At 41.5% G+C, this 13484-nt stretch overlaps 1 protein-coding gene across 1 annotated transcript in view; it reads left to right on the top strand.

Moving 5' to 3' along the window:
• Positions 1–677: 677 nt before the first annotated feature.
• LOC117513815 (forkhead box protein O6-like) overlaps positions 678–13484 on the top strand; it is a 96355-nt gene continuing 83548 nt past the window's right edge. The window contains exon 1 of the mRNA XM_034174045.1: positions 678–1160. Coding sequence (XP_034029936.1) covers positions 678–1160 — 483 coding nt within the window. The remainder of the gene's footprint in view (positions 1161–13484) is intronic.

The following is a 13484-nucleotide window of genomic DNA, read 5'->3' as shown; positions in this document are numbered from 1 at the left end:
ATACGTGCGTGTTTTTTTTTTCTCTCCCATTCGCCTTTTCAGACCGGAGGATTTATCGATTCGTCACATGCGCGCACGCCTCTTCTTTCTAATTGCAGACAGTTGGGTGCTGTTCAGCCTCAATGGACTTGAATGCGCTGCTGCCAGATGAATGTGTGCAGAGTGGAAGATTTAATAATTCACGGTAATCACGCGTTATCGCCTCAGCGGATGCTCTCTACACAGCCCTGGTGATCCCCCCCCTCCCCCCTCCTACCTTATTCTTACTGGTGTCTTGTGGAGGATTTGTCGACGCAAATCTGAAATATCATCTGTTGCTGCAGCCGGATTGAGAACCTTGGCACAGGCTCTGAGGTGATGCAAACCATTTCAGCCACAGTTTGATTGTTTTTTTTTCCCCTGATTGCAGGAAACATGGACCAGAATTTGCTGTTACTTTTATTGCTCCTCTTATCTCTGCACACGAGGCTGTGATTTTTTTTTCTTCTTTTCTTTTGTGCATCCAACATGCGCCTCCGCCGGACTGCTCTTTATTGATTCCGACTCTAAGATTAATAGCCGCATTATACACGGAGAATCTCATCGTGGAGCGCGCGTGAAGACAGCAGCCATTCACGCGCCGTGGAGGCATTTCCCTTCCTTTCTCATTCGTTCGTTCCCTCTCACTTTGAAGGTACATGTTGATGATGGAGGACGACGAACTGGAGGCTCATCAGGTTGATTCGGATTTCGAGCCGCAAAGCCGGCCTCGCTCGTGCACCTGGCCGCTGCCTTGCCCGGATGATTTCCACGAGGTCAGCACCGGGGGTCTCCCGCTGGCCAGCATCAAGGTGGAACCGGAGGACGTCCCGGCGTGCAGAGCGGCGCTCCTCGGCGGAACGCCGGGCGAGCTGAAGCATCCGGCTGGCGCCCCGGCGCCCTCGGGCGCGACGCACCCATGCCTTGTCGGCGCGGCGCTCGATGTCACCGGACCCATGCGCAAAGCCAAATCGTCGCGGCGGAACGCGTGGGGCAACCAGTCCTACGCGGATCTGATAACCCGCGCCATCGAGAGCACCCCCGAAAAGAGGCTGACGCTGTCACAGATCTACGACTGGATGGTGCGTTACGTGCCGTATTTCAAAGATAAAGGCGATAGTAACAGCTCCGCCGGGTGGAAGGTAAGGTCAATAAAACACGCGCCTTTATATGAGTAGAATTGATGTGTTAATTACACGTTTGGCCTCGAGTGTCGTTCTTTCACCTCTGCTGCCACACACATGTCACCCGTGGGACTAGTCGTGTCGGTTTTACGCACGAACGGTGCCATGCGTTGCTGGCTCAGCTCATTACTGCCGCGTGGCATTTCTAATAAATCAGTGATGACCGATGTAATAAAACTAGAGTGGAGTCACTTAGAGTGCAGCTCCTGCAGCGCGTGCCCTCATGCACATCAGCTGCTTCAAACTAAAGACTCACCAGAGGGACACTTGTGGGAAAGTGAGGTCAACTGTCCGCAATCTGAATATTCAGAGTGGTGTTCAGTGCTGACTGACCACAGTCTGGCTCTGAGCCTGGACTGACCTCCTTACTGGATGTCTGCCCCTGTTATCAGCCTCTGCTTTTACGGTTCGTCATGCTGTTATATTCATTACGCCCACCTGAGGACAGTCCAGGCAACTAAACCAGGCACAGTTCTGAGCTGAACACGAGAGTCTTTTTTAGTGTTATATCTTACTGCCAGATAGGGAGGTTTTGTTTTTACCTTTTTTCTGTCTGTCTGTCTGTTTGTTTGTTGTGTGAGGATTGCTCAAAAATATTTCAACAAATTTCCAAGGGTGGAGCACGGATGGGACGAGGCCTCTGATTTTTGATGGATCCAGAGGTTTTGTCACTTTTGTCATTGTTGTGAGATGTGACATTTTAATCAGTTTCTCGTGATATTCTGTGTATCTAGCATGTCTTATGGCCGTAATCCGAGTGAGTGAGTCAGTGCATGAGTCCTCCAAAAGTAAGTACTCCAAAAAGTAACAAAACCAGCATCCTGTTATTTACTGTGTCACATGTTGGTTTGACAGAGATGATGTGATTAATGTTTGATCAACATATCTTTTAGGTGATACGTTCAAATATTACTTGACTGACATTAAAAGTACCTATTATTAATCAAACTAGATCAGATTACCTACCTTGAATTAGAAAGAGAAAAAAAATGAAGATGCATGGTACAGCCAGTAGTCCTGTATGGTACTTGTAATGAATAGACATTCTCTTAAATTCTTATTTATTCTGACTTCTGTCATTTTGCGCCAGGTCACCACAGCAGATCCAGTAGGGAGTCGCTTGTCAATTTGTCTAATGTTTTATACCTGATTCATGCAACTTCAGATGTGCATGGTGAATTGGGCAGAGGTAAACTTGAACAGGAAACATTTGTTTGGGAGTGAGCTTGTGCCACCGTGCTGGCCCGATGATGATGATGATGATGATCTTGACAATAATGATAATAATAATAATGAAAGGCATCAGAGCATGTCCTGCATGATCTACACACTGTGATATATATGTTCAAATAAACATGTGTTTGTAATGGTGTTTTTGACTATGTGTGGCTTCATAATATGACCTTTGCATGACTTCATTAAGAAGTCATTCACACCAGTCAACCTCAAATATTTTGCTGATCAAGATATGCTCTCGATTAACCCTCTAGGAGTCATGAGATACAAAAAAGGGGAATTTTTAATACTATAGTTTTGTTGATCTTTGACTTTTGGCAAAACTACTGCAAAATCTAATCACCCTTAGACACCTATCCAAATAATATTGCCACCAAATTTGACTCATGCGGGCTTTTTGGTTGTTGAGATATATAAAAAAAAATAAAAATAAAAAAAAAGAAGAATTTGTTTTTCAGACCATGTTTTCCTTCACATTGATTTTGACTTTTAACCAGTACAATTATCTCCAGATATCTAGCCAAATAATATTCCCACCAAGTTTGAAGCAATTCCACCCAGCCGTTTTTTGAGTTATCCTGTACACACACACACACACACACACACACACACACACACACACACACACACACACACACACACACACACACACACACACACACACACACACACACACACACACACACACACACACACACATGCCAGTGAAAATAATACCCTGCTTTAGCCAGTTCCCAGACATGCATAAAAAAAAAAAAAAAAAAACAAGAGCAAACCATGATTTCTGATGTCCGCCAATCTGGATCCAGATCACCTCCAAAATTCAGTGGAGTCTATCTATCTGTGGTGTAAATTTGGTGAGAATACGTGAAGTAGTTTTTTTTATTTTTTTATGTAATCCTTCATTGTCTATATAAAGTGAAATCTTGATCCAGAATCCTGATCACTACCCAAATTTAGTGGAGTCTTCCACGGCTTAATATCTATCTGTAGTGAAAATTTTGTCAAAATATGTGCAGTAGTTCTGACATAATCCTGCTAACAGACAGACAAATCAATCAATCACTAAAAATAAACGCAGATGATTTTATTACGTCCTTGGTGGAGATAATTATGAGTGTATGCATACGTGCTGGTCTGGTAACCATGGGGATCCAGTGACAGCAAGATAAACTCAAGTGTGTATGTGTAGTTTACATGTCTGGAGATCTAATGGTTAGAATATGGGTGCCAGCAATATTACTCCTTCTGTCTGTGGACTGTGGTGAGTAAGTCAGGGAGTTGTGTGTGTGTGTGTGTATATGTGCCCTGAGGCCCATCAGGCCAATACTTATCCCTGGATACTGTAAGGTGAAGGAGATGTGAGTCTGTTATATGGGACACCGGTTCATTGCAGGTTACTTTCTCAGCCAAGACTGGTGCCGTTTTACAGCTGGGTTGACTGGGAGGATGCAGATGAAGGACCTTGTGCATGAACACAGATGTAAGTAGGTAAGCGGGTAGAGGGGTGTGGTCATAATGCTGCATTACATACCATGGTGGCACATTTGTTAGTGTGGCTTCATGACATCGATAAGGTTTGGATTTGAAAAAAAAAGATTTGGGGTTTTCCATGTGATGTTTGGAGTTTGTACTTCCTCAGCAGTCTGGTTTTCTCTTACAGTCCAGAAACTGAGTCTAAACTGTATGAGTGAATGTGACTGGTGACGTCACGTGTCCAGTAACCGCTGTCGCTGATGTTTCGGCCACCGTGTGATCCTCAGACAGGAAGGTGGATCACTGGACTGTGTGTGTGTGTGTGTGTGTGTGCACTTAAGCGTGGGCTTTGCTTGAGATTAATTTCAAACACCACATCACAGTGTAGTGGTGTGCTGGGCACCATGTGACATATTCCACCTCTGAACTCATCTGGATAGCATCTGTGTAGGGGCGTAGGTTTGCATATGGACCATAGGGACAAGTCACAACCAATATTTTGGGATGGCAAAATAGTCCCTACCAATATTTAGAATTTTTTTTATATAACAAAATCATTCACTATTTTTTTGCGAACTCGATACTATAATTTTAGTCGTCACGTTTTGTGTTTTCGACGTGCCAGAGTGACAGGGTTACCCATGTTGCAATTTCATTAGCTCACGTTCTTCTCACATGGACGTAAACAAAGTGCATCTCGTGGCAGGCAGTGCTTCATTTGTAAAGTGGGAGGTCCCAGAGCGCAGAGGATGGGTGGCTCCGGTGCAGTGTTGCCAGATGTACGATAATTATCGTATTTGTACGATAGTTTTGCCCTCTGTACGATGTACGATCAATAAATGTCCGATCAATAAATGTACGATCAATAATGGGAAAAAATCCAATATGTACGATAATTTCAGTTGGTTGCCCAAACACGCATCTCTCTCTGACACCCAAGAATCATTTTGCAGGCGTTGCACTCAGGCGGCATCATAGACACACCACACACAGGGCTGCTGCTGGCTTTGGGTGGCCCGGGACAAAGTCATTTGAAAGCCTGCCCCCTCTCATATAAAGTAATGAGTTCCCATCCAATCTCTGCTGTGACAGGAAGATTCCCCAACCAACATCTTTTTTTTTTTTTTGAAAGTTTATTTCAACAAATGCAATAACAAATGAACAAAACACAAGAGCAAAGAGATATACAAGAAGAATAAAAAAAAGTTCAAGTTCCTTATGGAGGTGTCAACATTTTTTTCTGTGTTCAACAAAATCTGCACAAGTGGCCATGGCATCGGATGACGACAGCGACCTCGAGGGTGAATTCGACTCTTTCTAGTCTGGTAATTAACACGTTTGTGTCCCTTCACAGAAAAAAAAAAATCTTTCTAGTCTGGTAGTGCATTTGCTTGTGCATTTGCGTTCTTGTTATGCCATAGTTTCCCCATTACTATAATTACTGTTTAAAAATGTGACATAAAATTCTTTGTAAATTAAAAAAAAAAAAGCTAAAATAGCTACGTTGTATGCGTTTTGTTTGTGTACGATAATTTCTCCCAAAATACGATAATTTTGAGGTTTTGGTACGATAGTTTCATATTTCATATCTGGCAACACTGCTCCCGTGCAGAAAAACAAGAAGGGCGGGGGGGAGGGGTTGCGAACAATGCTGTGCGCCACACTTAAAATAAACTGCACACCCACACAAACACACACACACACACACCTTCACAAATGACACTAACACCCTGCATTTTCCTCAAAAATTACTACATTTATGTTTGCTGTCTGTCTCTGTACTTTTCTGTCACTTTTGCGCTCTTTTTCATACTTTTCCCTCGTTTCAAAAGTCACCAAACGCACTTTACCGTAATATATGCAACATATAGCATACTGTTGGAAAGCACGGGTTCTTGGCTTACTGTCAGTGTTGAAATTTTTCAGCGTGAGGGCTTACATGAGAACTTACGGTAATGAGAATCAGCAGCGCACTAGTGTGAAACTTCCGTGTTTTTCCTCTGCGTTATGACATCACAGGCTTACGTTTACCGTAATACACCATATATATCATTGTAAAGCCCTTTTTTTGTTGGCAAATTAGGTTGCCAGATACCTACAACTGCATTATTGATGAAGAGAATAGATTATACATCTTGGTTGCAAAAACTTTTTTTTTTTTTGTTAGCTCCACAAGTATTTTTTTTGTTGTCTTGTTCTCTCAGGTGTAGGCCTATAGAATAGATTCGTGATTTTGGGTGCAATTTTGTTATTTAAGCTATTTGTTTGTCTGCCTACACACTTAATAATGTAAATAAAGTGTTAAATTATTCAGCATTATGTCGTCATATGTTATGTATTATGCTGTACTTGTGCGTCTAATGGTATGAGTGGGTTAGGGGGTGGTGGTGATGGGCAGGGGGGCGGGGGGGTGGTATTGTCCCTACCAAAGCTGAGACCAAACCTACGCCCTTGCGTCTGTGTGAACACTAATCAAGAAATGTGTGTATGTGTGTGTGTGTGTGTGTGTGCATTTTGCATCACTACTCTTAGCTTCATAATGGAGTAGAGCGGAGAAGGATTTTCTTTCAGCAGAACAGATCAACTCTAGGCTTGCATCTCAGATATACTGTACCTTCTGGCAATTTGTAGCTAAACTTTCAGGTCTTCTTTTTAAGAAAATCCTCTTCTATAGCACTTCATCATGAAGCTGTATAACTGATGATACAAAATGCAAAGCTTGCACTGTGCACAATTTCTCCAATCACAGCCACATAAGCCTATAATTTCTTCTGGGTGGCTTTCCTCACTCTTCTCCTTCTTGCACAGTCACTCAGTTTTTGAGAATTGTCTGCTCCATGCAGATTTACTATAGAGTGTCATACTGTGTGTATTTCTTCATAACTGATGCAAATAAAGTCCAAGACATATTCAGTGGCAGCTTCACCATCAGAGAGCCTCGTCCAAAACTACCACAGAAGCTGTCATTGATGTTAAAGGGGGCAATGCACTGTATTAAGAACAGGGGTATGCAAACTTTTGATCAGGGTCATTTGGTTAGTTTCTGTTGTCATTATGATTTAAAAAGAGTAAACACAGTTGTTTGACAATAAATGACTTCACCCAACCACAAACCATGAGTGAAAAAAAGTTTTTGTGTCATCATTCATCGTCTCTGAAAAATTAGATTAGTTTAGGTAGAACTTTATTGATCCCTTGGGAAGACTCCCTCAGAGAAACTGAGGTTTCAGCAGAATTGTATAGCAGCACACAGGGTAAGAAGCACACAGAGTATCAAAAGTGAAGAAAAGAAAAACAGTTTGTAAATATAAATATTTACACATAATATAAATACCAGGCATACTGATCAGTATGGGTTTACTGTCTACTACTGTTCCTCTCATGCTCATTCCCACCCTCTGTCTTCCTGTCAGTGAGGATTTGTACAGTCTGATGGCCTGAGGGACAAATGGCCAAAAATACAAAAATTCTGTCAGGGTATGTCAACTTTCGAGCACAACTAAGTCTTAAAATTTGAGTTGTGGTGAGGTACAGTGTTTGTGCACTGTGGGACGTGACTGCACTGTAAACCAAACCAAAAAAACAAAAAACAAAACCTGCTCTGAAGTTTCTCACAGTTTTCCTGCTTTTTATACAGTGCAATTCAGATACACTTTACATGGCTGCTCCTGTTTGTTGAGGCTGAGCAGAGCAGATCTGTATTGGGATTTGGCGCAAGTTTTACATCTGATGCCCTTCCTGATGTGACACCAGTTCTACATGGAGATACACATGCAGCCCCTGGTCTTCCCAAATGGTCTCCCTGGCAAGTACTAATCAGGACCTATCCTGCTTCACTCCTGAGATCTGATGGGATCATGTGTACACAAGCTGCACGGTTGCCTATGCACACCTCCGCTTGCACACAGACAGTTAAACTGAAGTGAAAAGAACCATTTAATGGAATAAAAATAAACATGAATAGAAAATGAACTTCTGACGGCTTCACTGCTTCACCTCAAAAAGTCTGTGCTCATGTGCGTGCAAATCCATTAACTCCACAGAAAATCTCTATATTAGATGATGATCTGTTTATAGCTTCAAATTCTTTTTCAAAATGATGAGTATGTCTACATTGTCTGATGAGACAGTTAATAAAAATTTTATTTATAACATATTTGGGATAAATACATTTGTCCTACCTGCTGATACAAATTCATTTAGATCAGTGGTCCTGCTGGAACAGATGCTCGGAAAAAGTTGGGAATACTTGTTATCTTCTGAAGCTGTGGACTTTGAGCTACCTCGGCCGCACGTGTGCTTTGAGCATGGCCCTCAGTACATCCAGCTCAAAAGTGTACTGAGAAGAGACAACAAATACTTCCCCTCCACTCCTTTAATTCTGCAGAGATTCTTTCTGTGGTTAGGGTGGGCTGAGCTTGTTGTCTGCAACGCAGCGTGAGGCTGTTATGTTACCTATACAAGATAAATGGCATAGGTAACATAATTATTATGCAATTCAAACAATATACTTTATGTATTTTAAATAAATACTGTCATTATTATTGATTTAGAGTAATTATATTTTATTAATACTAAACACATAAAGCTGAGGATTATGCATTTCAAATAAATAGGATTTATTACAGTAATGAATATGCATCATGTAAGGTTTATTTGGTAGGTTTGTATTAAAATTATCAAAAAAAAAAAGTAAATGGGAATTTGTCATGTAATAAAATTACATAAATCTTAAAAGTTAGGGTTAAATATTTCTGTGAGTGTACCCTTCAGCAGAGGATTGTCGTACTGGTTTATTGTTACAATGCTATTGATCGGTTTACATGATACACCCAAAACACTCAAGATTAACCAACAACATCCAACCTTTTTGCACACCGTGTCTTACTTTGCACTGATCCAGATCATCAAAATTGAATTAACTCTTCTGTGACCTTCGGACAATTTCCCCACAAAATTTCACTGAAACCGTCCAATGCTTTCTGAGAGATCTTGACCACAATCAGTTAAACACTTCCTACGTGTGTTGGTGAGGATACAAATAGTGTATTAATTTTACGTGATTTGATTTCCACCTCCACATATATATGCAAGCTTGATCAACTAACATGTTCCTCATAAAAACAGAACGTGTGCAACACATGTTGCAACAACGAGTTTTGCCCTTCTGAGGAATCTGTTTTTGCCAAAACCTGTAGTGTTGCAGTTGCATAATGCAGACTAACTAAGGTTAATTGAGTATCTCCCTGTGGCCTCAGTCAAGCACTTGGCTGACACCTTAAGCTGAGCTCATTAAATGGCACTCTGTTAAGGTGTGTCTCCAGGTAGACTGTTTCATTAGCCCTTTGGCTGCACCACGACACAACGTTTCAGCCCACAAGCCTGCTTTATCTTTAGCACCAAAGTCCCAGTCTGCTATTTATGAAACTGCAAATTAAGGGGTTTGACCGTAGCAGTCTGAGGTTGTGGGCTATTTCAGGCCACAGGCGAGACATGGGGCCCATTCCAGGTAATGACGGGGGTTTAGGTAAGTCGTTTAAAGCAGGCAGCCGTAATGTCAGTAAAAGATCTAACCTGGTTTCAGTCACAGACACGGTGGCACTGTAAACATACACTTAAAGGTCACATGTACAGCACACACTCAAGTATATATGTTAGAAATACAGATGTTAAAGTGCAAGTTCACTAATTTACAGTCATATTAAAACATTCTCAAACAAGCCTCTGAGTACTTTATTGGTGTTTGCTGATTGCATGAGATGCCAGAAAATCTAGTTTTAAAAATATTCTTGGAAAGAAAATACATGAATATAAACAGTGCACCTACAGTAGAACTGTTAATGAATTCAAACCTGCATTTTTCTGAACCTTAAAATTGCATAGTGTAGTTATTAAGCCACCTTGACGTGCACAAATTTGATCCCCACACTGCTGCACAATTCGTCGTGCCAGTGTGTTCCGCTTTGTCCCACTGGAAGCCATGCTTCATTATATGAAATATTAATTTCATAGCCGATGATGCATTTGCTGTCAGAACTTTGCTGGTGAAACTATCTCTCATCACTTCCAGAATCACTTAGAAATTATCTGCTGCTGCATCTTCTCTTGTGCGCATCGTGCGGTGGAGAATGCATTTGGAATCATCCAAAAGATAATTATTTATAACATTTATATTATAATGGATTGGTAAAACAGTTGCATTTTCATTGCTTCTCATGAGTTTGATAATGTATCTGTAAAATTATGTGTATTATAGATGTAACATCTTGTCATAATCATTCAGATGCGCTCTGCTGTGGCAATGAGACGCACTGACTCACAGTGATCCAGTGTTTTCAAATAGGTTGCGCAATGTTCACTACTAGGTCACAAAATGAATGCGTGCCAGAAGTTTTGAACATTTCAAACTTTTCTTTATGCATTGGCTTGCAGCTTTGCACAGTTCACGTGCAGTTTACATTGAGTTAACTCACTGGTGCGGCAGATTGCGTGCAGTGCGGGAATCAAATTCGTGCAAGTGTCAAGGCACCTTAACATGTTCCACACCACATATATCTGCTGACATTATCCATTGAATATAGGGTCTATTTACTATGTATTGGGTCCACGATAAAGAAACTGACTGGCACTAATTTATAAAGACCCCTTCTTATGTTCATGGATATGCCTCCTGTAATATCATAGTTTCAAACCTTGGAAAACCTTTGAGCATCTGAGAGTGCATGAATTGGGATGCTCCGTCATTATGCCGTGGTTTTGCTTTAACCATGGCTGAATTTACAACATTTGAAAAAAAAAATCCTATCATAATCATTGATTTACTTTTGTAATCCCTTGCATGTCTGTGGAGCCCGTAATGTTGTATATGTCCTAACAACACCAAGAGGGTTTCTAGAAGTGGCAAGGTTGTGCTAAAGTTACACTACGGGCATGCTACAGCGTCTAATATTATATTAAGTTTGTTTTTACACCATTGCACGGTGCAACCCTGACACATTTTGTCAGTATACCCCACGCTAGAGAGGCATGTTATGTTGTAACTTTCACACGCAGATATCTCACGGTTAAAAGTGACCTGTGAACTGTGACCTTCCAAGATGCATATCCGTCAAACGGAGAGTAAATGGTAAATGGACTGCTTTTATATAGCGCTTTTCCATCTGCAATAATGCCTCACATTCACCCCAATGTGAGGGTGCTGCCACAGAAGGAGGAACTAGGGGATTAAAGACCTTGCCCAAGGGCCCTTAGTGATTTTCCGGTCAGGCTTGGATTTGAACGTCAAGCCCAGCAGCTTAACCACTAGACCATCACCTCCCCTGAATACGAAGAATAGGGCTTAAGAATGATTCAAGGATGCTTGATACACCATGATAATGATGCTTGGAGTTGCTGAAGTCCATAACCAGCCTACACACGTACTGTGAGTGTTGTAGCAGAAACTCTAAATTTTTCCTAGTGAGAATTTACGGAATTAAAGGATACTCTGAGGGCAACATTTAAGAAGCTGAGTGTCTGGGTTTGCAATAGTCCTGGATCAAGAGGAGGATCCAGGCTTTCAGAAATGTATCCGAATGCAGTAAAAGTGTTGGAACTTGGGATCGAGAGATGCCTGGGAAGAGTTTATGGAGTCACATGATTGCTGGACAGAGGTGTTTGGTGACACTGATGCCTTTGCAAATGTAAAAGTCTTTCATGTCCTTCAGAACTTAGATGGTCCTTTAAAAAACATGCAAAATAAAACACTGCTTTATGAGACTCTTTTGGAATACCATATTGGATTTCAGTGTAAAGCCACACATTCAGATTCACTCCAGTCACTCACATTCAAAACTGAATCCACCTTGTTCCCAACACAGCAGGTGCACAGTTATTTCTGACAGCGGGTTTATGAGGTGGAAAAGTCGCCCTCATATGCATTACCATCTTAGTCACATCGCACAAGCATTTGATGCAAAAACAATGAAATGGGTGAAAAAAATACAAAAGATTTCTGTTTGTAAGCAGCTGATGTAATAAAATGAAATTAATTAGTATGGGATAGCAGTGTGTGTGTGTGTGTGTGTGGGGGGGGGGGGTGTTGTTGGGGTTAGTAGTAGGTGTGTGTGGGGGGAATCCAGCCAAAAGTGAAGGGTTTCTTGATGCCGTACAGCAAATATGCAACAGATTTTATATCGCAGCTGTAGGATGATAATAAACAAAAGTAGATATTGTGTTGTGAAGTGGTGAGAAAAGCACGCAGTGCTGGTTTGTTGAGCGTGGCTGGACACTCAGCACGTAGACAGTACCATTAAACTCCTATAAATATCTAATGGGTTCAGACTTCTAGGAAGGCTGCTTTATTCTGGGGTCAAGGCACCTTAATCACCTCTTTAGTGGAACGTGGTTGTGTAAAAGTGTCTACTTGTGAGCCAGCTTTACACTTTCCATCAGGGTGTTCCATCTTACTAAGGTGATCCATACAAAGGATTTTAACCACGTGATATTCAGAGTTTATTGTTGTCAGTGCAAACACACCAAGGCTATGTTTTAATGCATACTGTATTTCTACATAGAAGTGCATGTCAGTTGCAACAAAGCATCAGGCTCAGTAGAGGGGTGGTTTTGTGGGGCTCGTGCAGGAGGAGGGGCTGTCGAGCTCTATAGGACCATGTGTTTTTGCCCGCTGATTGGTCTGACAGCATGTCACTACACACAATGCCGTGTTGTCTGGCTCTTGACTTCCTATTGCTTCTAATGGTGGCGCTTAAAGAGAGTTTGTTGTTAGGAATGCCCTGCCGGTGCTCTGAAGTTCATTAACACCAAGGGGGTCAGACAGCGCCATTTTCATGCTTTGGATTTGCTTTGTTGCACTTCAAGATGGGATGCACAGATGCACCGCAGCCCAGTGCTTTGGTCTGTTATGTATATTTATAAGTGAGCATGTGCAGTGTGAGAATTTAGGTTATTATCACACCACCTGTTTGGTGTGTATAAACCAATCAGGTTTTTTTGGCCCCGATCTGATTCCGAGTCATCTGATTTTGAGTATCTGCCCATACCGAGTCCCGATCCGATACTTTAAAAAACTGAATGAACAATGAACAAATGCTAAATATATAATATTTTCATTTTAAAGGAGACCTGCATTGAAAAAAATGCAGTCAGATTTTTTGAACAAAAAATGACTTACATTTACACAAGAGATCCTTCTGAATGTAGTAAAGTACATCTGCAAGTCCAGATCTGTCATTCAACGGAGAAATCCTCATTGGAAAATGACAAATTTACAGCTAACATGTAGCCCTCCGCAAATTGTCCCTCTCATCATGGACGCTGCCGAGACGTCACGGACAAGACCCTCTCCCAGCATGCATTGCGCCAGTTGTAATTTGTGGATTTACGTCAGTTTGCATCTGCACCTTTTTCGTGTCTTATATGGAAGGATCTACTTTTTTAAAACTTCATATTGTCTTGCGGCACGTTTGGTGAATACACATTTCTTTTATTTGTGCTTGAAAATTATTTTGGGGGACTTTTTCATATGCCCGTTTGATTGAGTGGTGTCGGAATGAAAATCTACTGTCTTTT

This window comes from Thalassophryne amazonica, chromosome 7 (assembly GCF_902500255.1).
Source record: "Thalassophryne amazonica chromosome 7, fThaAma1.1, whole genome shotgun sequence".
Lineage (NCBI taxonomy): Eukaryota > Metazoa > Chordata > Actinopteri > Batrachoidiformes > Batrachoididae > Thalassophryne > Thalassophryne amazonica.
The sequence above is the reverse complement of the archived record's forward strand: the minus strand, read 5'-3'. Positions and strand labels throughout refer to the sequence as shown.